This window comes from Hoplias malabaricus, chromosome 9, assembly GCF_029633855.1.
Source record: "Hoplias malabaricus isolate fHopMal1 chromosome 9, fHopMal1.hap1, whole genome shotgun sequence".
Lineage (NCBI taxonomy): Eukaryota > Metazoa > Chordata > Actinopteri > Characiformes > Erythrinidae > Hoplias > Hoplias malabaricus.
This window is the reverse complement of record NC_089808.1, coordinates 24,317,688-24,345,292: the sequence shown is the minus strand read 5'-3', so window position 1 is coordinate 24,345,292 and position 27,605 is coordinate 24,317,688. Positions and strand designations below refer to the sequence as shown.

The window sequence follows — 27,605 nt, the reverse complement described above, 5'->3', positions numbered from 1 at the left end:
TATTATAACATTTTATAAAATATAAAGTATTTAATATTAAAAAAGATGCATATAGATGCATATCAATGAAAAATGTAATACATGTTATAGTTGCTGTCATAACATGCACGGTATCTCCACAGAGGGATGTGTGAATTAACAGCCAGCCCTAATCAAAGCCTTGGCCTCTGGTTAATTAAGCCCACTCCAGTGCAGGTCTTTCCCCTTGCTGAGTCTACTTAGAAGCAGAGGGGAATGAGAGAGAGAGCAGTGTGAAAGAAAGTGGAGATCTATTTAAAGACAAAGAAACCTACAATTTGCTGTCTGATTAGCTCTGGTGAGCTTGCATCCGACATTGCATCGACGACATTATACTGTGAGTCTTGGCTCCTCTTAGTGGTGCTTGAGTGCTGAAGGCTAACGTTGCTAGCATTCACTGAACATTAAACATCTTTCAACACTTGAATATCATCCTGAATTTCTTTAAGGTCACACAGAGAGTTAATGTCATTAAAGACACAGTGGGACTTATTGCAAACTATAAACATGAACAGAATTGTCACTGTGTAGCTGAACAGTCAGCCGTTTTAGACAACAGGAATGCTATTCACATTCACTCACATCACAGAAGGAGAATGCTACCAGATTACATATTTAAATTCTGTCGTTTGATTTATAACTACAATATCTTCAGTTTCTAAACACATTATAAACAGAAACAGAAAATGGCCATTCCACACAACTCGTTTTTTGGAATGGCTGCCTGCTGCTTTCAGCTACACAGTGAAGTTACACTGCGTCCTAGAGCCGGAGCTACACAGTGAAGTTGGACTGTGTCCTAAACCACATCAAAACATCTGTGTGACTTTAAATCAGAATTGGACATGCTTTGAGAGGAGATTTGATGACTATTAGTGTCTCGTTTTTGTTAGCATTTTTAGCCTTACAACAGCCTAGCCTTGAGCAGTACACTGAAGTAGTTTCTTAATCTGTTAAACTCAGCAAATAATACAAGTTAAGCACTAAAATGAGCAGAATTTAATGCAGAGGAAGTGTTCTTGTACTTTCCCTTGTGAAAAACAGGCAGTATACATAAATTGTGCTGAATAAAGTTTTCTTATTTTGTATTAATTCACTACCAATATGTAATTTAAATTATATTAATTTATAGTTATATAGTTAATATATGTATGTAATAATAATAATAATAATAATAATAATAATAATGTTATTTTCACCACTTTTCTAAAACAATATAAATAAAGGCTATTTAGTGGATTTTTTTTGACACGGCCTGTATGTTCGTTTGTATTAGTGATATATATTTTTTTAATTTCATTAATGATTTAACGTGATTTTAAAGTTTTGTCAGACAGCTCAGAGAAATATTCTTAATATGCTTAGAAGAGTGGTGAAAAATATGACCAGTATATTCAGTATACCTTTAAGGAACACTAGGAAAGATGTTTTGCCCATGGTGCTCCCAGTAGTGTAATTAACATTCATAGCACTGTACTGAAATCAGTGTGGAGGGGGGTGTTTTCCTACCCTCCTCCAATAGTTACATAGTGCGGTTTCTGCTGTGCTGAGTCCAGAATAGCAACGACAGGTTATATTCTCCCTGTTACAGCTCAGTGGAGCTTGTTATTTTGAAGCTGTAATTTAAGGTAAATATATTGCATAGTGTTCCTTTAAGTGTAAGAAATAAGGGTTAATATGCTTAAAATTACATATTAGTAGTGATTTAGTACATATTATTGATTCCAAAATAACATAAACAGAACTATTTCAACAAATTGTAAATATTTTTTTTTCCACATGGTTAAACATGTCACATTACCAGGTTCTAATAAACCCTAATGCTATTTTTTTTCCCGCAGTGTAAACCAGTCCCAGGACATGGCTTTGTTCTGGACAAGTACAAGTGCCAGTGTAAGAGAGGCTTCTACTCCCCGAGCCGAGTGGTGCTCAACGGTGTGTCCAGTGAGTTCCCCCCCACACAGAATGGGCTTTTTTTAGACTGTGTGTATTTTCAGAGCCCTTGTTTCTTTATACAGAGAAATTCCCCAGTGAACTGGAGCAGCAGGTGAGTTACAAACAGAGCACAACACAGGTCCTTTAGTGGAATTCACCCCTGAACCCTAGTCTAGACAGAGGCTATTATATTTATATTTGTTTTGATATGTTGTTCACACTGCAAATTATTTACATCTAATTTTATAATTGCTGGTGCTGTCAGAGGTTAAAATAATTAATCACAAATATTTACCACTGTCTTATTTGTTCATAACTGGCACTAAAAATGTATTTTCTATTCACAAGCTTTATATTGTTAGACTTGTGTGTCTAAAGTTAATGTAGACCCAGTCCTTTTATAATATAGTGAATTCAGCTACATACGATGCACCCAATCTCTTTAGAAAAGCATTGACCAATAGAATAAGGTGGTTTGAAGCAGCTGCACATGAGCACAATGTCACCAGGTTTGATGGCATACATTGTCTAGAGACACTGGGCTGTGGAGCACCGGAATTACCTTTACCTTTGGGATGGGAACTGAAGTATTGTTGGTAATTGAGAACTAAACATCAGTAGCTGACCTCATTAATGCTGTCACGGCTGCCATCAGATCGTCACAGAAGTATTCACATCTAGTGTAAAGCCCTCCCAGAAGAAAAGTTGTAGAAAATTTTCACAAAATATAATTTTAAAATGCTTCAATTACACAGTAACTTGTGTTAGGTGAAAGTGGCTACTAGAGAGGAATGTTTTTGTTAGCATTAGCAATAGCAATGATAATGATGAAGGCCCTGAAATGGAACAACGTTGATCCGGGTTTTAAAACACAGAGCTGTTTAATGACTGGCTGCTTGTGGCTGTGTAGGTACTTTGTGTCGGGATCATTAAATCTCAGAGCACTGCTGTTTATCACCAAGCAGCTAATTAGCCGCAAGCGATGCTAACTCATAGAGAGATAGCACCTTCCCGTTTGGTGTGGGTTCAGTGGGTAATTACAGCGCTGAACGAAGGAGGAACGCCGTTTGATCTTCTCTGCCAGAGCTGCACATTGTAAACAGCTATTTGTTTTCTGTGCGTGATCTAATTTGTTCAGTTCCCTAACCGTCAGGGAGGAGGGAATAAGAGGAACATCCTGGGATAAGTTTCAACTTTATTACCTTATTTACATTTCTATTACCATCCATTTACCGCCCTTATGAGCTACTTCAAATACGCATGTCGTATGTGAATATACAGCCGTATGCAAAACATCCCTGGTTGATTTATTTAAACTAAAATAATGAACACATCCTCTACAGGGAATAAAACTGAATATGATATTTTTCCTGACAGTTTTAGCCTTAATTAATTTGCTTTGTTTAACCGCACTTCGTATCCTGCTCATACGAAACCAGTGGAAAGGCCCCAGTCCATTTCTCCTGTTTTAAAATGTCTCTGGTCTGACATAAAGCACATAATTAAAAATAGTTAAAAATAAATTAGTTAAAAATAAAATGTGGCATAACTTCAATTTTTGTATAGCTACATTAATTGTTCTTTTTCTTATCCCCAAGTTTTGTCAAATTTTGTCATCTGCAGGTCCCCCTATGAGTCTCCCCCCATCACCCTTAGTGCCCCCAGCTTCGGGAGGGTGAAGGCAAACAAATCCTCCCTCCAAGACACACATGACCAGCCCACTGTTTCTTTTCAAACTGCCGCTAATGCAATGTTTAGAAGAGAAAGCAAACTGCCCAGATGTGTCATATCAGAAGATAGACGTCTGTGCTAACCAGTATTGCGGGCAGTGATTGGAGAAGAGGGGTCTACCCACCCATCTCTTTTATTTTCTCTTATTATAAAAGTCTCTATAATCAACCATTTCACATCAATCTCTGGACATCTTTGTTTACCTCACAAATTCTGAAAACATGGTGGAAATCCCCTTCTGAAGACTCATTGGGATCGTGCACGGAGATCACCTCCAGTCACCTCCTTAAGCAAACCTAGAAAAAGAGGAACACCCCCCCCCCCCCCCCCCAAAAAAAAACACAAAAAACATGAATCCATATTCATGGTGAATCCTAGTTGCTATGGGTGACATCCAATTTTACACAGTCTTCTCATCCACACACACACTCACTCACACACACGCATTAAGGGATCTAAAAATAGCTTGTGAGTCACCAGTAAAACGAGTGTGCGCCGTTTCTTAATGAAACCATAGCAGTGCGGGAAAGCGCTTCGCCATTTGCATAAAGAGGAACGAGGACTTTTCTCACAAATAAATAGCTATTCCAGCAGTTGGCCACTTTTTCCTGAGTGTATAATTTAGGCCATTTGCATTGAACATATTTCACACACTCCCCTGAGACTCATCTAAAAACGATGCATGCTGGGTTCGGTTAATTTTCTTGTGCATTCACGACATGCGTTCATAAAGACTCGGCTACACATTAGTCATTACAGTTCAGCAGCTACACAACAGTTGTCCCCCCCATATGGCTTGAGCCTATGTCTTTTGGTTATCTACAGCTACACAATGAATAGTATTGTTAATGTTGTCAAGAAACACGTTTACAAATGTACAACCAAGTTTGCCCTTCATATTATACCCATCCATGGCAGTGATCACACCAAGCACAAAGCCCACCCTGTACACAGAGTATCTTATGGTTTGCTAGAAAAGGCAATTCCAACGTTTTCAGGAGATATAAGAGGACATATTTGGAAAACCGCTCCCACCAACACTCACACTGTGAAACAAGACCACTGTTTACTGTGTGCTCTACGTCTGTAAACACCGGATAAAATGAACCGTTCTGATTCTGCACCGTAAAGTGCGGAGACTTTAGAATGGCCCCGCCCCCTTGTCTGAGTCCAATCACAGCGCTGAACCTGTATGGAAGCAAATCTGTCTCATCAGACTTTGAAATATTACCACCTTTGAATTTGTAACACTGAATTTTCTTTTTTTTTTTTTGCAAATTGAATTTTTTTCTGAAATTATGCATCTGAATTTTGTTGCTTTTGAATTTAAGTCTTCAGATATCCACCTCTGAATATTTTGCTTCGCAGTTATGCATCTGAATATAATTGCTCTTGAATTGAACTCGTGAAAATTCAAGAACACCTTTTCACTGTTATTATTCAAGGTTAATAAATTCAGATAAAAAAATCAAGCTCAAAAAAATTCAAACAATATATTTCTAAGTTCCTCAAATTCGACAGGCCAAATTCAGATGCCAAAATACAAGTGAAAAAATTTAGAGTACACATCCGGGATATAAAGGATAAGCAATCGATTCATTAGGACTTTCTGTTCCATCTTAAATGCTGTACTAGTTGCATTCTGTCTTGCCATTCAAAGGTGGGAATATTTGAAAGTCTGATGAGACAGATTTGCTTCCATAAACCTGTGTCATGAGAGAGTGGAAAGATGAGGTTAAACACAACAAAACAGACACAACAAGTGCGGAGAAATAAGAGCACTGAGTAAAAATGAAGAAAACAAGAACGGAGAAGAAAGAGAACCAGAGCTTCTGCTTCTCTCTCTTCACTGGTGTGTGCTTGGGTTGGGGTGAAGAGCAAGCAGCTCATTATCATTTAAAGGAACAGGAGCTAAAAGCTGGCGTGCTCCTCTGTGGAGAAGAGGCGGAGATAAGTCCCCTTTAAAGAATCAATCAAATACACAGTTTCTTAGGCAAACTTCTTTAGACAGACATCAGACACCAGCAGTGATTATGTTTTGTATGTAATATGTGTGATGAGGTTGTTGAGTACTGTAACTGAAAGTGTTTTCTTTTATTCCTTTTTCTCCCTGTGTGTGTGTGTGTGCGCTCAGCAGAGCTGGAGCAGGTTGTACACAGTGATGACCTGTCCGAAGTGTCCTCCCGGTGTCTGCAGTGTCGTGAGGGCTGCTCGTTCTGTCAGGACGATTCTCCGTGTTTGACCCAGGAGAATGGTGTTCTGCGAGTGGCTGTGGCCTCTCTCCAGGCGCTGTGTATGATTCTGGACTTCATCAGCATGCCTGTGGTCTACCACTTCCGCCACAACAAGGTCAGCAGCCGTACTGATCATGAGATTCATGAGTTTGAGCATTCAAACATCCAGCCAAAGCAGTTAATAATAGTTCCCCCCTGAAATGTATCGTATGTCGTCTCAAACCCGTGTTTACTCATGGTGTATTGGCGTGTTGTTGTTGTTTTTGTTGTTGTTTGGGACTGAACACAGCTCTGTCATCAGTTCAGTAGAGTTTGTTCCTTCCTTGTTGCTCTTGCTGGATTCTTTCGTCAGCTGAGTTGAATGGGAAAATGCATTGAAAAAGCACCACAACTGGCCGGTGCTAATACAAACCGGATTCCAAAAAAGTTGGGACACTAAACAAATTGTGAATAAAAACTGAATGCAATGATATGGAGGTGATATGGAGAATAGAACACAAAGCACAGATCAAAAGTTTAAACTGAGAGAATGCATCATTTTAAGGGAAAGATATGTTGTTTCAAAATTTCATGGCGTCAACAAATCCCAAAAAAGTTGGGACAAGGCCATTTTTTACCACTGTGTGGCATCCCCTCTTCTTACAACACTCAGACGTCTGGGGACAGAGGAGACCAGTTTGTCAAGTTTAGAAATAGGAATGCTCTCCCATTCATGTCTAATACAGGCCTCTAACTGTTCAATCGTCTTGGGCCTTCTTTGTCGCACCTTCCTCTTTATGATGCGCTAAATGTTCTCTATAGGTGAAAGATCTGGACTGCAGGCTGGCAATTTCAGTACCCGGATCCTTCTCCTACGTAGCCATGATGTTGTGATTGCTGCAGAATGTGGTCTGGCATTATCTTGTTGAAAAATGCAGGGTCTTCCCTGAAAGAGATGACATCTAGATGGGAGCATATTTTGTTCTAGAACCTGAACATAGTTCTCTGCATTAATGGTGCCTTTCCAGACATGCAAGCTGTCCATGCCACAAGCACTCATGCAACCCCATACCATCAGTGATGCAGGCTTCTGAACGGGGTGTTCATAACAACTTGGGTTATCCTTGTCCACTGTGGTCCGGATGACATGGCGTCCCAGTGTTCCATAAAGAACTTCAAATCGTGACTCATCTGACCACAGAACAGTCTTCCATTTTGCCACACTCCATTTTAAAAGACCCCTGGCCAAGTGCAAACGTCTGAGCTTGTGGAGCTTGCTTAGAAATGGCTTCCTCTTTGCACTGTAGAGTTTCAGCTGGCAACGGCGGATGGCACGGTGGATTGTGTTCACTGACAATGCTTTCTGGAGGTATTCCTGAGCCCATTCTGTTATTTCCTTAACAGTGGCATTCCTGTTTGAGGTGCAGTGACATTTAAGGGCCCGGAGAACACGAGCATCCGGTACAGTTTTACGGCCTTGACCCTTGCGCACAGCAATTGTTCCAGATTCTCTGAATTTTTTGATGATGTTATGCACGGTTGATGATGATAACTTAAAAGTCTTTGCTATTTTACACTGGGTAACACCATTCTGGTATTGCTGCACTATCTTTCTGCACAACAATGGTGGAATTGGTGATCCTCTTACCATCTTGGCTTCAGAGAGACACTGACACTCTGAGAAGCTCTTTTTATACCCAATCATGTTGTCAATTGACCTAATTAGTGTTAATTGATCTTCCAGCTGTTCGTTATATGCTCAATTTCCTTTTTTCCAGCCACTTATTGCTACTTGTGCCAACTTTTTGGGATTTGTTGACACTGAAATTATGAATCAACATATTTTTCCTTTAAAATGTTACATTTACTCAGATTAAATTTTTGATCTGTCATCTATGTTCTATTACGAATAAAATATTGACATTTGCCATCTCCACATCATTGCATTCAATTTTTATTCACAATTTGTTTAGTGTTTTTTGCAATTCGGTTTGTGCCTAACAGAAATCCGATATACCCACAAAGAGTGAAGTCAGTTACCTTGGATATCGCCAGGGATCAAATTCCTTATCTGCTCCAGCTGTTGAGGTAGAGCTCTCAGTGGAACCATGGGGGTATTCTTCAGCTCCTTAGTGTCTGAGATTTGAGAAAGATCTCCACTGAGGGATAGTTCAACCTGCTCGAACACTCCACAGAGGGGCGTTTATGTCATCTTTTCATTATGGTTCTAGGATGTAATAGCCTCACAGTGTTAGGCTCTAGTGAATAAGGAGTGCAGACATTAGAATCTGAGGAAAGTGGCAACTCTGTGCTGTGTCTAGGGTCTTAGCAGAGTCGTGCAAAAGGGACAAGAATTTGAATTAAATCCCAGGTCGAGACAAACCTCATGCACTGAAGGATTCACACTTTTATCTCTCATTCTCTCTCTTTCCCCCTCTCTCTTAGCGAATCAAAGCCTCTGGCCTGATTCTTCTGGAGTCCATCCTGACAGGCGCCATTCTCCTCTACTTCCCAGTAAGTCCAAGAATATACAGTCAATTTTCTTAAAAATAAACACTTGTTTAACCTTTCCTAAGCTCCAAAACAAGAGAGAAAGTCAAGAGTTGAGTCAAGAGTCACTGAGATGTGAATCAGAGTCGAGTAGAGAGTCATATGCAAGTCTACTGCAATGAATCAATAAGAAGTGAATTGCTGGAATGTGAATCTTTTTTGGATTCATGAGTCACTGGGATATGTGGATGCAAATCTGAGTCACAAATCACTAGGATGTGAGTCTAAGTTGAGTCATGAATCACTGGAATGTGAGACTGAGTCAAGTCAAGAGACTCTGGGAAGTGAGTCGTATTTGTGTGAGACCAAGTCAAATCACGAGTCTCTGGGGAGAGTCTGAGCTAAGTCACCAATTACTGGGATATGAGTTAGAGTCAGGTCAGGAGTCACATGGACGAGATTGTGCTTCATCTGAATCGAATCACAAGTGACTCCAAGTTGAGTCATGAGTCACTCACACTAATATGTGAATCTGAGTCAAGAGCAGCCATGTCTCATTCTGTTGGTCAGTTGTAGTGTCTGAAGTTTGTACGACTTATGTGAACTTTACTGTGAGATTTTAAGAGCATAGGAGCTGTTAACATCTCAGCAGCGTAATGAAATATTTGTGAAGAACCCCGTTCCTCTTCTCTCAGATTCCTCTGAACGCACCACTGCTTTCTGCGCTACCCTTCCTCTCTCTTTCTCTCTCTCTATTTCTCTCTCTCTCTTTCTCTGTCCATCCAGAGACTTCAACCAGCCTCCCATCCCATCTGTACCTGTCAAAAGTGAGAGACTGAGAACAGAGGAGAGATAGAGAGAGAGAGAGAGAGAGAGAGAGAGAGAGAACTGGGGATTTAGAGGAAGGACAGAGGACAGACAAAAATATCAAGAAGACGGGAGAGAGAGAGAGAGAGAGAGAGAGAGAGGGAGAGAGAGAAAAGGAATGAGAGTGAGAGACATTTGGAAATGGTTTCTCACTAAAGCTGCCATCTTTTTAATTCAGAATCCATATTTTATAACATTTTTAGGGGAAGAATTTAAATAGAAATCACATTTTTTCACTTTCATTCCAAATGCATTTGATCCTCCAGAGAATATTAATTCCTAAAACTTGCTTTTTACACTGGAGCTAGGAGGCTAATGTATCTCACTAGTAATGGCTTGTGAGCACCATCTACAAGCCCAACATGTAAATGTGGATGATCTGCTTTTGGCGTAAAGGGAAAATTAAATTCTTTAATTTAACATAAAGTAAAAAAACTCTGAAAGAAAAATTCAACACAAAAATAGATGCTCCCTGTGGTGTTTGAGTCGGGCCATACTCAGAAATCCACATGATCTAAGATGCACTCAGGGCTCTGACTGTGTGTGTGTGTGTGTGTGTGTGTGTGTGTGTTTCTCACCACCATGCCGTGCGCTGTGGAGAGCTTCTGCTTTGCTGTAGAGTTCCATGCATTTTTAACAAGTCCATCTAGTTCTAACGCAACATGTTTAAAAATAAAACCCTCTGATTAATTAATGCCAAGGCGTTGAGGGGGGGGAAGACCACTTTCTCAGCTCTCCATTTGAACACACACACACACACAGACACACTCTTAGCTTAACCTTTACAAGTCCCAAACATAAAGTGAAGTAACCCAGTCAACACATTACATCAATGAACTCTGTACAAACTGGCTTAGTATGAGTGTGAGATGGAGAATCTTCAGCCTGCTAAGTGGTAATCTAGCAGCTACACTCATTATATACACAGCTATGTTGTAATAAAGCAGATGTCATGTTGTTATAAGCGTTGACTTTCATGAAAAAGACGTTGTCTAGAAGGTAATAATCCTGTTATTTGTGCCTTTAAAAGATACATTATGGACTCGCTTAGAGCTTGTTGCTTTTCCACTGGCAGGACTCCCCTACAAAATGGAGCCGGTGACGTTGCAAACCCCGTCTCTCGGAATCGCTGCTTTGAAAACCACAACAACAACGGTGCATGTTGTTTTTTATTGGTCTGAACTTGGCACCCCACACCAGTTCTCACACATCAGTTTTACTTGTTGCACGATTGGCTTTCATTGGAAATTTGTGTTGGCTATCGGCCCAAGGAGCTTATAAACCTCTTCAAAACACCTTGAGGTTAAGTTACGAGCTGCCGCTGTGAGTTAGATGAAAATAAATGTGAAAGCTGCTGTAATTTTAGAGATTTTACAAGCAGTGAGTTTGTGCTGGATTGAAATGAGCTCTGCATGTGATTGACAGGTCTCTGGCCAGCCAATGTTCTGCAGGGTTTACATGTCATCATTTAGTACCTACTTGACATGGATGGAACCCAGAGGGAGCTGGGACTGGAAACATACCCAGTTCTAGAGACAAGGAACAATGTAAAAGTGCCATAATACACACACATTTCTTGACATGAGCTTCATGCAGGTACTAGTCTGGAAGGTTTAAGCGTATTTTAATAATGGACAATGTCCTCAATTTCTAGTTAGTATTTAAGGACTTTTTCTGTAACAGAGTTTACAAAGATAGTACCCTCGGTACCCAGATCTGATTGGTCGAGGGGCTTGTTGTGGACTGGAAGCGATCTTCCAAACTACAGTATAATAAATGCAAATCTTAATATTGATGCGGTTCATGAACCTCGGCTTCAACATGCTCCACATTGATGTACATGTCCACACCATCCCCTGTAGACGCTGTGTTTCAGTGAAGCCTTGTGAAACATGGGCAGATCGTTCCTCAGGCGGCCAGCCATGAATCAGAGTGTTCGGATGCCTAACAGCAGGAGAGGCAGGCTCCAGATCTGGCCTTCAGAGTGGGAAAAGCACTGTGTCAGATGAAAGAGAAAACAACAGAACATTAGTCAGTTGTCAAAGTGTGAGAATCAGAGGAGCAGCTTGGATGGAGCACGATTCCTTTTGTTCCATCCGTCCTGAAAGTCCAGCAGATCTTAAGGAAGCGCCTACATGGATAACGTTTGGAGAAGAGTGAAGCCGCCCACTGATTCTCTGCGTGGATTTGCCTTGCTCATGATTTATGTCTTGTTGCTTCTTCTCTTGTAGGTGATGATCCTTTATTTCCAGCCGAGTATATTCCGCTGTATTCTCCTGAGATGGGTGCGCCTCCTGGGCTTTTCTATTGTCTACGGAACAGTGATCCTTAAGCTCTATCGGTATGTATTTAAACTTCAACTACACTCCCTGGCCACTTTAGTGGGAAAACATGCCTTGTATGTCCAGTATACTGGCACTTTTCCACTGCATGATATCTACACTACCCTACTGGTCTTGGTCCCTGGTCTCTGGTTTGTTTTCCACTTCCACACCTCCGCCCTGAAATATATCGGATGTCATCTCAAACACCTGTCTCTAATGGAAACAGCGGGCTTTGAAAACCACCACAACGGCGGTAACATTAAGTGTTGTTTACTGATGGTGTATTGGCATGTTGTTGTTGTTGTTGTTGTTGTTTGGGACTGAGCACAGCTCCGTCATCACTGACAGTGGTGACATTCACAAGGTAGTTTGTGTGTCTGTGTCCGCACATGTGGGTCACTGCTGGTCGGGTTTGCTGGTCACCCAAAAGAGCAATTCCTCTGTGTTCCCAAAATGATTGATTCTGATTCACAAATAATTCATGATCTGTGTTGACTCCATTATTTCCAGGATGAATCTGACAGGCCGTGTAATGATGTTTATGAATTGCCACATTAGAAACAGTTTGTAGCTAGTTTAAATTTTCTCCTGACAATCAGAATCTCATACAAAACAAAAAGCTAAATGGAGGCAGCGAGGACTCAATGAGAAAGAGAAATTGACTCTGATGGACAGAGGAAAGGGCAGAGAGAAGCTTCAGTCGATGAAATATGCAGAAATATCTGCGACTGTGGTGTTGATCCCAGGCGTTCTCTTGGAGCTGGTGGCTGGGTTCAGGCAAATAACGGCCATGACCTCAATTTCCAGTTTCCATCAAACTGCGAAACCAATCAGCAAATCCCTTTATCAACAGGGTGTTATTGTGGACAGAATATGGGCTTTAGACACTTGTATATAATGGTTCCAAATAAACATGTCTTGCCATATCTTTTGTAGAATTTTTTTTCTGTAGACGCGCAGGAGGCCTGATGGTATTTTAGATGCACAGACACTTGCAGATTTCACAACATGTCAAGTATAAACCAGGCATAAGACTGGATATCTCAGAGAGAACCTAATCCTTCTTGTTTATCAGTCTAAGGATTGTTAGGAGTTGTTGATGTTACTTTGTTACCTAGTCTTTCTCACCACTTTACGACTGATAGTATTTGTTTGTCCAGTGTGCTGAAGGTGTTCCTGTCTCGTACGGCTCAGCGGATCCCCTTCATGACCAGCTGGAGAGTGCTGCGCTTGCTGGCGGCCATCTTGCTGGTGGTCCTCTGGTTCCTGGTGGCTTGGACCTTGGCCATGTGTCAAAACTCTGACATCCATCAGGTTCTCATGGACGTGGGGTTGACTCCAGAGGGGCTTCAGTTCAACATGTGTCTGCTGGACCGCTGGGATTACATGATGGCTGTTGGTGCGTAGTAGTTCATTAATAAACAAGTGCTTATTTCCATGAAGTGGCCACTGACACCCACTGGCCACTTCATCAGAAACCTCATTCTTGTAGCTCTTCTTTGCTGACTGTAGAGACTGTAGCACATCTGTTTTGTGCAGTTTGTGTTGTCTGTCCTCTAGCCGTTCATCAATGGTTAGTTTCTGTCTGTATTTGTACACCTGTATACTGGTGTAATCATCTTGGCGTGTCTAATTGGTGCCCCCTTGTGGAGAATATGTAGCCTGCTAAACATGAGTGAGTAAGTGAGTTATAATCGAGTTTTCTGAGATGTTTTTCATCTACTACCTCACTCAGTAGCAAAGAACTTCAAAGCCAGCCTGAGCCCGATGTTGTATATGAAAAATTGATGTGTGGGCTGCAACAAACTCTAGTCAAGGGGGCAAACCTCTCGTATCAGGAGTGACCTGCAGTGAGTGGCAAAAAAGGCAAGGTTAATCAAACACAGAAGCCACTGCTGCAGTCCACATGAGATTGGTTAGTTCAGGCCATCGAACAGCAGCGTTCTCAGTAGTACTGCGCTGCCAGCAGTCCCAGACAAATACCAAAGTGCCAGGGCTTAAGGAAGCTGCTTTGACAGCAGAGGCATGGGATATAATCTAATCCTCCGGGGGCAGACGCTCACACTTTCTCTCTCTCTCTCTCTCTCTCTCTCTCTCTCTCTCTCTCTCTCTCCCTCTTTCTTTGGGCTGTCAGACAGAGAGAGGGAGAGAGCGAGTGAGAGAGCTCAGGTCATTGTAGAGATAAGGTGCAGGAAAACATGCTGTATCTCCTGACAGCAGAACAGCTGTGATTCAGCACTGAGAACCAACAGAGTGATGAGAAAATGGAAGCCCAACACTACATGATTAAAGTGAGGCTGGGCACTGATGCAATGAAGCCACCAAAATTAAACATTAAAACCACCTCCTTATTTTTACACTCACTGTCCATTCTTTCAGCTCCACTGACCACACAGGAGTGCTTTACAGTGTTGTGTTAGTACGAGTGGATCAAACACAGCAGTGCTGCTGGAGTTTTTAAACCCTGTGTCCACTCATTGTCCACTCTGTGAGACACTCCTCCCTCGTTGGTCCACCTTGTAGATGTAAAGTCAGAGACAGTAGCTCATCTGTCACTGCACAGTGTGTGTTGGTCGTCCTCTAGTCCTTCATCAGTGACACAGGACGCTACTGTGTCTGATCCACTCATACCAGCACAATACACACTGCAAAGCACTCCTGTGTGGTCAGTGGAGCTGAAAGAATGGACAGTGAGTATAGAAATAAGGAGGTGGTTTTAATGTTCAGACACTGCAGTGTCTGGTCCACTCACACCAGCACAACACACACCAACACACCACCACCAGTGTTACTGCAGCACTGAGAATGATACACCACATCACTGGTCACTTTATTAGAAACACCTACGTTGGATTTCCATTCATTGGCCCCTTTATTAGAAACCAGTGAACTTGAACCCAAGTAGAAAGCCTTTCTCAAGTTACCAGACCTTGTGACTGCTGGCAGAACTCATCTGAGGAGATTCTGCTGGATTTGTTTAGCCAGATAATCAAACACCCAGAGGTAGACAATGTATCTGATGTGTGGTCTCAAGCATTGGAGGAGTCAAGGAGGAGAGAACAGAGTGTTTCACAGAGTCAGATCCCTGTTTCTAGCATGCTGAGTTAATAGTAACTCACTCTCTCTTTGTCTCTGGTCTCTAGCTGAGTTTTTGTTCCTTTTGTGGGGAGTGTATCTGTGCTACGCCGTTCGGACAGTTCCCTCTGCCTTCCACGAGCCACGCTACATGGCAGTCGCCATCTACAACGAGCTTCTGATCTCAGCTATATTCCACATCATCAGGTGGGTCTCCTGTTATAGAACGAGCATGCATGAAGCTTCATAAAGGCTTTTAGAAGGTGCTGTATGGCATCAATAAGTAAGAGCTAAGAGCTCAAGACAGTGTTATAATATCTGCTGACAAGAATGTGTTAATGGAAGTTCATGAAAGGTGCAGTGATCTGTGTGCTGCTCCTTTCACTGGTTGAACCCTCTGTGATGCTCCAGCTACCTGAGGTTTCACTCTCTGGGTGCGAGTGAAACCTAGGAGGAAGCTTGTGCTTGCTCTCACTCTCTCAGTGTTTCCAAAACTTTGTGGCAAACCCAAAGGGTCAGAATTCATCAATGATTTGGTGGTGCATAAAGTGTGTTCTATGTTTAGAAATGCTGTCCAGAGCGGCACTTGTGCTTCATCTTTAGGCCATAAGAACATCTGCCGGTGAAAGGTGCTTAGTTAACATCAAAGTTCATGCAGAGATCCATATCGATAGGTACCACAACTTGTCAGGACACCTCCTCCCCTACCACGTGCCTCCTGAGCCGGAATGAACTGAATTAACATCTCTCCCCCATCCCTGAGAGGGTCAGCCTTCTGGCTTTACGGGGAGGACTCTACCGAGAGTCGGTTTGCACCATTCTGAGCTCACTGATTGACAGGAGAATTTTTATTGATTCCCCTGACTTGATTCTTCCTGTAGAGGTCGACTGGACCAACTGCAGTCCACAATAATGAACTAAGGGAATGTCTCTGTCAAAACAGAAACATTATCAGCTAAAAATTGTGGATTTGGTTTAGTTTAGAGGCTCATGGTTTTGCATCTACAGTACCACTGCTACCAACAAGATGCTCATTATTGTTTCACAAGAATGAACCCCACACCAGACATTTCTAATACCTGATTGTCCATGTTAGTGCATATAAATAGATAAACAAACCAGGAAAAATAAAGTGACCATGTTAATCAGACAAATATAATGGAGAAATTTATTTACATTTGGTGTTGCACAGTGGCGCAACAGGTAATGTCTCTGTCACAGCTCCAGGGACATGGAGATTATGGGTTTGAGTCCCACTCCGGGTGACTGTCTGTGAGGTGTTTGGTGTGTTCTCCCTGTGTCAGTGTGGGCTTCCTTGGGGAGCTCTGGTTTCCTCCCACTCTCCAAGAACACATGTTGGTAGGTGGATTGGCGACTCAAAAATCTGTAGGTGTGAGTGTGTCGCACTGTAAAGGACTGGCGCCCCCTCCATTTTGTGTTCCCGCCTTGCGCTCAGTGATTCCGAGTAGGCTCCGGACCCACCGCCACCCTGAACTGGATAAGAGTTGCAGACAATGAATGAATGCCCCATTGTGATATCGGTTCATGGGATATCGGCCCCAAATCCCTGGTGGTGCCCCTGAGGGTTACAACTGGAGATGACTACAATATTCTTCTGAAAAACATAATGTACTTAATGAAGTTAAATACTATATCATGAAGTGATTATGTGTGTAAGTTATATACTAATCCAGAATGAGAGCGCTCACTGTGTCCAGCTCAACTCATGCTTGTCTGAAACCTGTGACTCAGTCTCCTGTGATTCAATGCTACATTAAAGGACTTGGCATGTCACACTAAAGATGCCTGTGGTTTGCAGAAATTCAGCCGCTGTCCATCAAAATGAGTAATTAAAGCTACGTGTGCTGAGGTTTACACACTGAGAAAATACAACATCAAGAACCTAATAAGGATGATGTGCTGTCATTCTGAATAATGTCTAATATGCATTTACATGGTAATTATTCATCAAAAGATAATTGCTACAGAGTGAAAACTATCCAGCACTGAAATGATCCAGTACCTGCTCTGGTGATCCTCTTGGGGTCCTAAAAAATGACTACTGTCTGTAATTGTAGAACTACAAAGTGCAGTTTTACGGTCAGTGTAGGAACAGAAAGGTCTTGATTGACTGGCACTATTTTGGATATTTTCTTATATTTTATTCTTCTTAGAAAAGAATAAAGTAGTAAATCCTCTTCAGTTATTTCATTCAGAAGAGTATGATTGGGGTGGGACCCTTAAATAGGATGTTGCTCAAATTGCTCAGATTTTATAAAAACAGACAAGACCCTGCTTTTGCTGTTCGGGCTCCAGCTTGAAAGTTAAACTTCCGTCGCACCTCAGAAGAAGGTTTGCCGCAAAAAAAAGCAGCCGAGGCAGGAGAGGGACGACGGCTCCCATCAGAGCGTCTACTCTGTCTGCGGTTGCGAGGAGGTGAATAAAATATTCCTGCTGAAGACAGACTGTGCATAAATCTGCTGCAGCTTAAAATAAACCTCTCATGCACCCTTCCCTCGTCCAGAGTCTCCAGGCTTTGACTCACTGCTCCTGTCTCTCCTTAAAGCCTTTTTTCTGACCACAGAGTACACTGGCTCTATTCAAGGATGATCAAGCGCTTCTAATGCTGTGGTGAATAGGGATTTTTCTGACCAGCAGTGGCCACCACTTCCTTGCAATTATTGTTATTTCTACACATTCAATTCCAAAGGCAGCATCTGTGAAACATCTACCTGGAAGAGGTTAAGGAGGTCAGATGACAGAGTATAGCTGTGAGGATTTGTTGGCAGCCATAAGACCATTAGTGAGGTCAGTTATGGACTGTTTTGGACCACAAAGGTCTTGGATGGAGCTCCAGCACTCCAGTCCAATGATGGAGGGATTTATACCCCTCTTGCTAACATTTAGCATTGGGCATCTTGACTTTAGGCTCATATGTAGTTGCTCCGAAGTGTCAGCAATGCATTTTACCTTCAGGTGTAGTTGTTCCATAGTCCACTGTGGTTTAAAACTCCTTTATCTTTTGTGAAACTTATTTACTGGACAGAGTTGGACCTTGAGATCCTTGTTGTAGCTCTGAGAGGAGTTCCACACTGTTCAAACCTATACATCTCATATTATCAAAGAAAAAAAGGTTCCGGGACAGGGAACATCAGCTCTCTGAGGGTGAGTCAGTTTCTGGCAGCGGAGCTTTCCCCTGCTGGAGCCGGGAGATAAGCTCTGTGTTTGTGTGAAGAGGCGGAGATGCTGGGTTTCGACACTTTGCCAAAACAGCCCCTGAATGACTAATGATCTTAATGAGGCAGGATCTTGTTATTCTGGGCCAATACAGATGAGCTGTGTCCTCCACAAGCACCTTGAACACAGTCTGGGTCCCTGCTGGGGACTGGCTCTTTAAGGGGGCTGTTAAGTGACACTAATCGTATTGCATTAGTTTTTAATTTATGAGTTATAAATATTGGATCATGTGGTGGCCAACAGAGTAGAATAAGCGCTGTTCATTGCTGGCAGCCAATACTGATCAACCATAACATTAACATGACACTCAGTGTACACTTTGTTGCCCATCTGTTTTTCTGCATAATTTGTAAACCCCCTACAAGTGGATCAGGCACAGCAGTGAGTGCTAGAGTTTATAAACCCCTCAGTGTCTGGATTAAAAATAGTCCACCGACCAAAAACATCCAGCCGACAGCGTCCTGTGTCACTGATGAAGGACTAGGAGATGACGGACACACACTGTGCAGCGACAGATGACTTTGCATCTACAAGGTGGACCAACGAGGGAGGAGTGTTTCGCAGAGTAGACAGTGAGTGGATCATCAGACCTGACCTGTCTTATGCTCTCATGGCTTCCCTCAAAATCTCACAGCAATGTTTTAATATCTGCTCTTAAACTTTCTCCAAAGGGCAGAGGCTTTTAATGCAAGAAAAAAAACTACTGAAGAAACCTCAGATGTGCAGGTGTTCTATAAACACCTGGCTATATACAGTATCTTTGCAAGGTGATAAGGCCTAACTGCTCTTTTCTGCAGATTTACCCTGGCTCCTGGGCTGCACCCTGACTGGATGCTCATGCTATTTTTTGTCCATACACATCTGACAGTGACGGTGACTCTGGGATTGCTGCTTGTCCCGAAGGTGATTCCTTTGTCCTTTTTGCACATCTTTTTCACCAAAGTTTTCCAAAGAAAAAGCCATTCAGTGAGCTCCAGACTTTTTGACAAATTGACAAAAATGTCCTTTATGATTAGCTAAGTCTAATTTTGTAATAAGGGCGGCATGGTAGTGTCGCAGTCACAGAGCTCCAGGGACCTGGAGATTGTGGGTTTGAGTCCCGCTCCGGGTGACTGTCTGTGAGGAGTGTGGTGTGTTCTCCCCCTGTACGCGTGGGTTTCCTCCGGGTGCTCCATTTTCCTCCCACGGTCCAAACACACACGTTGGTAGGTAGATTGGAGACTCAAAAGTGTCCATAGGTGTGAATGAATGTGTGAGTGTATGTTGCCCTGTGAGGTATTGGTGCCTCCCCGAGTGTGTGTTCCTACCTTGCACCCTGAACTGGATAAACGCTTACAGACAATGAATGAATGAATAATTTTGTAATTAATTTGGTTATCAAAGTAATAAACCACTAATATTTAATAAATTTGCCTATAATAAAGATGCAGATTGTAAACAAACGATTAATAGTTGAAATGTGATGTCCTTCGCAGTTTCTGTTCATGGGCACTCACATGCAGGACGACATTGCTACTGAAGCCTATGAGGACGAGTTGGACATGGGCCGATCCGGTTCTTATTTGAACAGTAGCATAACGTCCGCCTGGAGTGAACACAGTTTGGATCCTGAAGACATAAGGGTGTGTCTCTTGCTCATATAAGTTTTTTGATAATGATTTATTATAGTATATTTAATTGTAAATAAAAAAGTAAATATTTACCAGAAATTTGAGCTAGTAATTATTAGTCTTAAAGTAGGAGCACAACATGAAACATTCTTATAATCAGGATCCAACACGCTCTCATTGTTTGTGTGGTCTATTTTCTGTCTAGGAGGAGTTAAAGAAGCTCTACGCCCAGCTAGAGATATATAAGCGGAAGAAAATGCTAGCTAATAACCCTCACCTCCAGAAAAAACGCAGCTCCAAAAAAGGCATTGGTCGTTCAATAATGCGGCGAATAACCGAAATCCCAGAGACAGTGAGCCGGCAGTACAGTCGAGAGGACAGGGATGGAAGTGAACATGGCAGCAATCGCAGTACCTTAAGGAGAAACCCATTCGAGCCTTCCCATGGTGGGAAGTACAAAGAGGAATCTCTAAAGAACAAGGTATTCTCCTTGAAGAGATCCCACAGTTATGACCACTCTCACGAACAGGGGGAAACAGCAAATGGGGGTCCTGCAGACAAACTGGAGGCTTCAACCACCGAGTTGTCTCTGCTGGACACATTAATGGGTAGAAGGTCTGCAAAGAAAAATCCTGAGGTCCCTAAAGTTGAGCCTGCTGAATCTGCAGAGTCAGTTCCCCTGGTGTGCAAGTCCGTCAGTGCACACAACCTGGCAGCAGAAAAGAAGCCTGTCCATCTACGGACCTCGATGCTTCAGAAGTCTTTGAGCGTCATTGCCAGTGCCAGGGAGAGGACACTTGGTCTTGCAGGGAAGACCCACAGCGTTGAGGATGCCAGCAAAAAAGGCCTCAAGCCTCGAGAAACCAGGATGCTTTCAGAGGTTGATGAATCACCAGAATGCCTCCCAAAGATGATCATCAGCCAGTCTGTCGAGTACTCCAAGACTCCCAGCAAAATGGGCATCATGAAGCAACAAGTGAGTGGCAGCCAACCTTCAATTTGCTCAGAGCCAGGCAGGAGCAAAGACCTGTATGACCTTTCTGAGGTTTGCCCTTGGGAACTGGAAGAGTTGCCCACTCCATCAGAGGGCAAGAGCCAGAAGCATGTTTCCATTGCACCAAGTGAGACCACCACAATCCATGGGAGCAGCTCCAAAAGTGGACGGTCTCAGCACAAACAAAGGATGGCAGTCCAATCTCCATCAAACCGCCGCCGCTCCCGTGACAAGGGAAGCACCAGAGAAGAAGAGAGTGACCATCTTGAGGGAAGAAAGCCCAAATCACCTCTAAAGCTCTCTGCCCACAAAGCAGATGTGTGCCCCTGGGAATTTGAGGATTCATCTTCCAAAGGACTGGAGTCTGAGAGGTGCACCCGCAAGAAAAGTGTTACCCCCACAGACGGAAATCCCAAGCTCATCCTTTCAGACATCTCCAAGTCCACCGGAAGTCTTCTACAGCCTCCAGCACTCATGGTGGAGATTTGCCCTTGGGACTATGACCAGCCTTCATCCCCCAACCAGGAGAAGACCTCCAGCCCCACTCACCATGCAAAGAGAAGGGACTCTAACACAAAAAGGAAAGGTTCCTGCTCATCAAAGGCGAAGGGGAAGGATAAAGAGGACGACAAACAAAGACCCAAAAGCAGGGAGAGGAGAAGCTCCTCAAGTAAACCTTCAGAAAAACGTCGCATCAGCCAAACGTCAGATTGTGGCCAGGTTACCATGATGGCATCTGGTAGGAGGAGGAGTTCCACAAGGGAGACAGGGATCACTGAAAGTAAACGAGTGGAAGCGTGCCCTTGGGAAACGGAGGGTGCGCCGAGTGTCGCCTCAAAGGACAAGCATTCCTCAGCAAGGGACAATCGCACAACATCTCAGACAACAACAAAAGGAGCTTCCGCAGCCAGTAAACTCAACATGGCTGAGGTGTGCCCATGGGATTTCAGTGCATGACACTTTGGCACAGATTGACCTTTTTAAAAAAACCTGCTGATTTTTACTCACAGTAAAGCTCTCCAAGACTGTTCTCCAAGTTCCTGAGGCGACTGAAGGTGATATGGACGTTGCACCTGAGGAATTGCTTTATGTTAACTCTTATTTTATTAATTACAGTTTTGAAGACAGACCACTACAGATCCAGAAATGTTTGTGTTGTTTTTAAGAACCTCTTGCATCCTGAAGATTTAAAAACACAACCTAAATCCCTGGCACTTTGTTTAAATGCACTTTAACAAATGTGAAGAAAAACACGACTTGAAGAAATAGCCAAAAGGTTCAGAGAAACATTCTTCTCAATAACATAGCATGAGTTTGGATTTGTTGGTTACAATTGCGCTATAAAACTATATGATTGGAGTTTCAAAAATTGCTCCTGCATGAGTTCACAGTTTTTAAATCTGAGGCCATAATACTTGTTATACTTCCTTTAACATTACACTGAATCAAGTGGTAGGGTCACTACTTTTTTATGTGCTAATATAAGAGTGCACTTTTAAATGTAATCCTACTGCCACACTTACTGACCCAATGCCACAAAACACTTGCAAATCCACACTTTTGGGGCACTGTTGTATAACAGAGGTCACATATCTTAGTAAAGGTGGTCTGGCTCCTGTTTTTCTTTCCAACCATTAGAAGCACCCCTTGTACTGGTACCAACATACCAAACAAGTTTTCTTGACAGGAAGGAAAACCTGCAACTACACCAACCCTTTGCAGATAAGAACAGTGACCCCTTCTCTACCCAGTCCTCTCCCAAATTGAGTCACTTCCAATTTCACTTGATATCTAGGCCCACCACCATCACAAAACAATAGTAATCAGGAAGGGTGAAGGCTAGCATGAGCTTCCCCCAGGACAAAACTCAACGACTTGTTTCAAACTGCCCCTACCCCAACAACCACAGGAACTCAGCACATTTGGAGGAGAACACTAACTGCCAATTCTGTTATATAACCTGCACTGGAGGAAGGGAGGGGGTTATGTCATCGTTTGGATAGCCAAAGATGTTTGGTCACTCTGTAGTGCCCCTTCAAAAACCAGTCAAATTTACCAATAATCATTAAACAAAATGTTTTACCTGTTCCACAATGTTTTACACGCATTACTAACCTTACCGGCTATTACAATTCGGTGAGCATATGCACAGTCATATCAGGATATTATAACATCCTCATTTGGACACACTGTCCATTCTCTGAGCTCAACTGACCATACAGGAACACTTTGCTCTACATAATTTGTTAGCCCCTTTCACCCTGTTCTTCAATGATCAGGACCCCCACAGGACACAGTCATTTGATGTGGGAGGTGGATTTGACGGGTGGATCATTCTCTGCAGGGGGTCCTGACCATTGTAGGACGGTGAAATGGGGTAAACAAGTATGCAGAGTAACAGGTGGACTACTTTCCGTAATTGTAGAACTAAAGAGTGCTCTTGTGTAGTCAGTGGAGCTGTGAGAATGAACGGTGTATACACATTGAGGTGGTCATAATATTCTGATATGGCTATCAATATCTCCTACCAAAGAAAGTTTTGGTAAATCTGGTAAGTTGTTGCCAAAACTGATTCCTATATCAGTTTTAGGTTGTTGCCATATTGAACAATTATGGAACATCTATTCCACAAACACATGAATGCAGATGGAGACGAAACTTCCAATGGAAATTAGGACAAAGACGATTTGTTGGGAGAGCACAACATGGTTTGTTTGGGAAATGCATGAATGAGCTAGATGTTGTTGATGCAGTATTGGTTTACCTTTTACTCAGCACTGTTTACTTCAGTTTGGTGGTGTGGTTCTTTTGCCTCAGTTTGAGCTAATAACACTAAACTATTGTCACCCTGCTGGGTATTTAGTGATCGCTGTATCCTATCAGAAGATGTTACAGTGGCTTGTGCATGACAATAAATACGTAAAGCTTGTCTTATCATAGCACACAGTGCCCCTGACCAGGTGACCAACCCACTGTATTCCCTTGTTGTAAATGGTTGATAGTGAGTCGTTGCATCCAGCCTGAAAACATTTTTACTGTAATTTTAAAGTGTGCTCTTCTGTAATGGCATGCACATAAAAACACATGACCCATATATGTGCCACATGAATATTTTTTGTTTTTACATATTCATGACAATTTCCTTTATTTATATCATAGAAGAAGTTTATAATAGTCTAGCATCAGTGTAGCTGGTGAAAATGCATGTTTCCAGATTGCATTAGAAATTATAGTGAGAATAGCAGTAATCCTAAAAGTGAACCTTGAGGAACACCAAATAATGAAATTCTAACATTTCTGTAGGTTTATCAATTATTTTGTTGGAATTATAGTGTTAATAGCAGTTGTCCTAAAAATGAACCTTGAGGAACACCAAATGTAATAATGAAATTCTAACATTAGGTTTATCAATTATTATGTTGAAATACAATGAGAAAAGCCAGAATCCTAGAAGGGATCCTTGTGGAACTCAAAAAGAAAAACTAAAAATAGTGTAGAACTTAGATATTAGTCAGTAAAGAGGACAAATTCCTTCAAAAATGTCGGCAAATCAACAGGAAATTACATTCATTTTTAAAACGTAAATTTATTTAATTATAATTATTATTTGAATTTATGAGTTTACATGAAGGTGGCTCTTTCTCTGTGTTTGATTTTTTTTAATCCAAATTTGATTCCACATCCCCAGGCAGTCCACAATTTCCACCCAATCCTGTGAACCATTACGTCTCATTATAGCACATTATAGACAGCCATTATGGCAGGGAAGATGTAACCGTAATGGACACAGGGGAGAGATTGCAGCACTGAGTGTATTCCCCAACGTTAATGAAGTTAGCTTGACTACTCAGAATTGTATCGATCATTGTAAATACTCAGTCTTCAGAGGCACTCAGAGCTATTTTCTCTGATGTCCAAGTGAGAAATAAATCTATTTAGTAAAGTGGATAGTGTAATCAAAGCAGGTTTTACGTAATCACTGTGAGCACTTAGTGTTCAATACAACATGGTTGGTTTTAGGAAAACTTAAAAAATAATAAAAAAATAAATATTAGAGCATAGTTTCAAGCATAAAGTCATACATTTTCAGAAATAAAACTGTAAAATTATTAGAAAATAGTGTCATTATTTCAATAATAAATTTGCAATATTTCAACAAGGACAAAGTGTAATTTATACAAAGCTCTGAACAGCACCCCCTTGTGGAATAGCTGTGAAATACAAGCATATGAGGAGTAGTGCCCCTTGTGGTGCAATTCCAAACCCTCAGGTTGCATGTATGAGTTGCAGCGGAAATGAGGAATTCTTCAGATGTTGACAACAGTCGCCCTCTGCGCTACATAAGTTGTAGTCACTCATGTGCCACATGAAGGAGAACCTAAACACAGAGGCTGACTGGACGACCCGAGCAGCCCTTACCAAAGATAAACACAGCGTCTGTGGTTTGGACGTGCTGTGTTTTGACTTTAATTAAGACGACACTGAACAAAAAGAAGTCAAATGTAAACGCTAAGAAAAAAACGTTTCAGCCAAAGCACAATTACACACCAAATATAAACAGTTTAAGAAACCACAGAGGAACAATCTCCCAGTGACATTAGAGAAAATGTGCCAGCTTTAACACTGGAGCACATTTACAGCACAGGCCTCATCACTGAACTGTGAGGGTCATAAATACAAAAACAAAATAATCATTCATTAATCAGAATCTTGTTGTACAATTAATCGTGATATTGAATTAGAGAAGTTTACACTGTCCAACTACAAAAATTGGAAATATTGGCTAGACCAGAAAGCAGTGCTTCAGTAAAGATTTAGCTGATGCTGTCTCTAACAGGGTTGAAGGGCTCCGTGACTGTTGTGAAAAGAGGTTTAGAGCAAAGCTAAAGGCCTCTGGGTGTGTTGTCCTTCCACAAACTCTCTCACAGCCACAGTTCATTAAAGCCTTCTTTAATGAGCAGCCAGAGCGCTGCTATTTCTGTCCATCACCATTTTCTGAATCTCAGTGACAGTTTGCTGTTATGGCTTCAAGGCCCACATCATGGGATGGAAGCGTGAGAGTGAGAGAGACCTCATTTTTGGACTCGGGAGTCTAAACAGATTAGGATTCGATCACTAGAGAAGTCAATGCCCACAAAAACCCGCGTGGGTTTCCTCCGGGTGACTGTCTGTGAGGAGTGTGGTGTGTTCTCCCTGTGTCCGTGTGGGTTTCCTCCGGCTGACTGTCTGTGAGGAGTGTGGTGTTTTCTCCCCGTGTCCGCATGGGTTTCCTCCGGGTGACTGTCTGTGAGGAGTGTGGTGTGTTCTCCGTGTGTCCGCGTGGGTTACCTCCGGGTGACCGTCTGTGAGGAGTGTGGTGTGTTCTCCCTGTGTCCACGTGGGTTTCCTCCAGGTGACTGTCTGTGAGGAGTGTGGTGTGTTCTCCGTGTGTCCGCGTGGGTTACCTCCGGGTGACTGTCTATGAGGAGTGTGGTGTGTTCTCCCTGTGTCTGCATGGGTTTCCTCCGGGTGACTGTCTGTGAGGAGTGTGGTGTGTTCTCCCTGTGTCCGCGTGGGTTTCCTCCGGGAGACTGTCTGTGAGGAGTGTGGTGTTTTCTCCCCGTGTCCGCGTGGGTTTCCTCCGGGTGACTGTCTGTGAGGAGTGTGGTGTGTTCTTCGTGTGTCCGCGTGGGTTACCTCCGGGTGACCGTTTGTGAGGAGTGTGGTGTGTTCTCCCTGTGTCCACGTGGGTTTCCTCCAAGTGACTGTCTGTGAGGAGTGTGGTGTGTTCTCCGTGTGTCCGCGTGGGTTACCTCCGGGTGACTGTCTGTGAGGAGTGTGGTGTGTTCTCCCTGTGTCTGCATGGGTTTCCTCCGGGTGACTGTCTGTGAGGAGTGTGGTGTGTTCTCCCTGTGTCCGCGTGGGTTTCCTCCGGGAGACTGTCTGTGAGGAGTGTGGTGTTTTCTCCCCGTGTCCGCGTGGGTTTCCTCCGGGTGACTGTCTGTGAGGAGTGTGGTGTGTTCTTCGTGTGTCCGCGTGGGTTACCTCCGGGTGACCGTTTGTGAGGAGTGTGGTGTGTTCTCCCTGTGTCCACGTGGGTTTCCTCCAGGTGACTGTCTGTGAGGAGTGTGGTGTGTTCTCCGTGTGTCCGCGTGGGTTACCTCCGGGTGACTGTCTGTGAGGAGTGTGGTGTGTTCTCCCTGTGTCTGCATGGGTTTCCTCCGGGTGACTGTCTGTGAGGAGTGTGGTGTGTTCTCCGTGTCTGCATGGGTTTCCTCCGGGTGACTGTCTGTGAGGAGTGTGGTGTGTTCTCCCTGCGTCCACCTGGGTTTCCTCCGGGTGACTGTGAGGAGTGTGGTGTGTTCTCCCTGTGTCTGCGTGGGTTTCTTCCGGGTGACTGTGAGGTGTGTGGTGTGTTCTCCCTGTGTCTGCGTGGGTTTCCTTTGGGTGACTGTGAGGAGTGTGGTGTGTTCTCCCTGTGTCCGCGTGGGTTTCCTCTGTGTGCTCCGGTTTCCTCCCACAGTCCAAAAACACATGTTGGTAGGTGGATTGGTGACTCAGAAATGTACACAGATGTGAGCGTGTCTCCCTGTGAAGGACTGGCGCCCCCTCCAGGATGAGTTCCCGCCTTGCACCCAGTGATTCCAGGTAGGCTCCGGACCCACCGCCGCCCTGAACTGGATAAGTGCTTACAGCCAATGAATGAATGAATAATTTGCACTAAATCATTACTAATATGTAATTTTAAGATTAAGTTGCGCTTAAAATAAACCAATAAACTATAAAAAAAAATAAAACTAAACAAAAAAAAAAATGGCTGTGAGGATTTGATAGCATTCAGTGCATTAAAAAGGTCAAGTTGGACATTTAGTTCTGGATTACAAACATCACTCCAGCTCATCCCGAAAGGCCTGGATGGAGCTTCATCACTCCAGAGGACACAGTAACACCTCTTCACAGCCCCATGCTTAGTGGGGTTTTTAGCCTCCCAACTGACACTTGGCATTCGGCATGGTGACCTTAAACTCTTTAGCAGTTAAAGGCCCCTACACCTAGTGATTCTTCAATTTTGAAGTTTGCAGGGCAAGCGTAAAGTGAATATAGGACAGGAATGTGTTTTACAATCAGTCTT

The 27,605-nt window shown here is 42.9% G+C and overlaps 1 protein-coding gene across 2 annotated transcripts in view; it reads left to right on the top strand.

Moving 5' to 3' along the window:
* The window catches only part of gpr158b (G protein-coupled receptor 158b), a 43,654-nt gene extending 20,074 nt beyond the window's left edge, over positions 1 to 23,580 (top strand). Inside the window, exons 3-11 of one of the 2 annotated variants that reach the window (XM_066682098.1) lie at positions 1,860 to 1,953; positions 5,822 to 6,033; positions 8,343 to 8,411; positions 11,486 to 11,595; positions 12,739 to 12,977; positions 14,722 to 14,860; positions 18,688 to 18,793; positions 19,366 to 19,512; positions 19,706 to 23,580. In XM_066682098.1, the coding sequence (XP_066538195.1) occupies positions 1,860 to 1,953; positions 5,822 to 6,033; positions 8,343 to 8,411; positions 11,486 to 11,595; positions 12,739 to 12,977; positions 14,722 to 14,860; positions 18,688 to 18,793; positions 19,366 to 19,512; positions 19,706 to 21,451 (2,862 nt within the window). In that variant the 3' untranslated portion in view covers positions 21,452 to 23,580. Of the gene's footprint in view, positions 1 to 1,859; positions 1,963 to 5,821; positions 6,034 to 8,342; positions 8,412 to 11,485; positions 11,596 to 12,738; positions 12,978 to 14,721; positions 14,861 to 18,687; positions 18,794 to 19,365; positions 19,513 to 19,705 lie in introns of both variants that reach the window. The other variant, XM_066682097.1, reaches the window with a different exon arrangement.
* Positions 23,581 to 27,605: the final 4,025 nt, after the last annotated feature.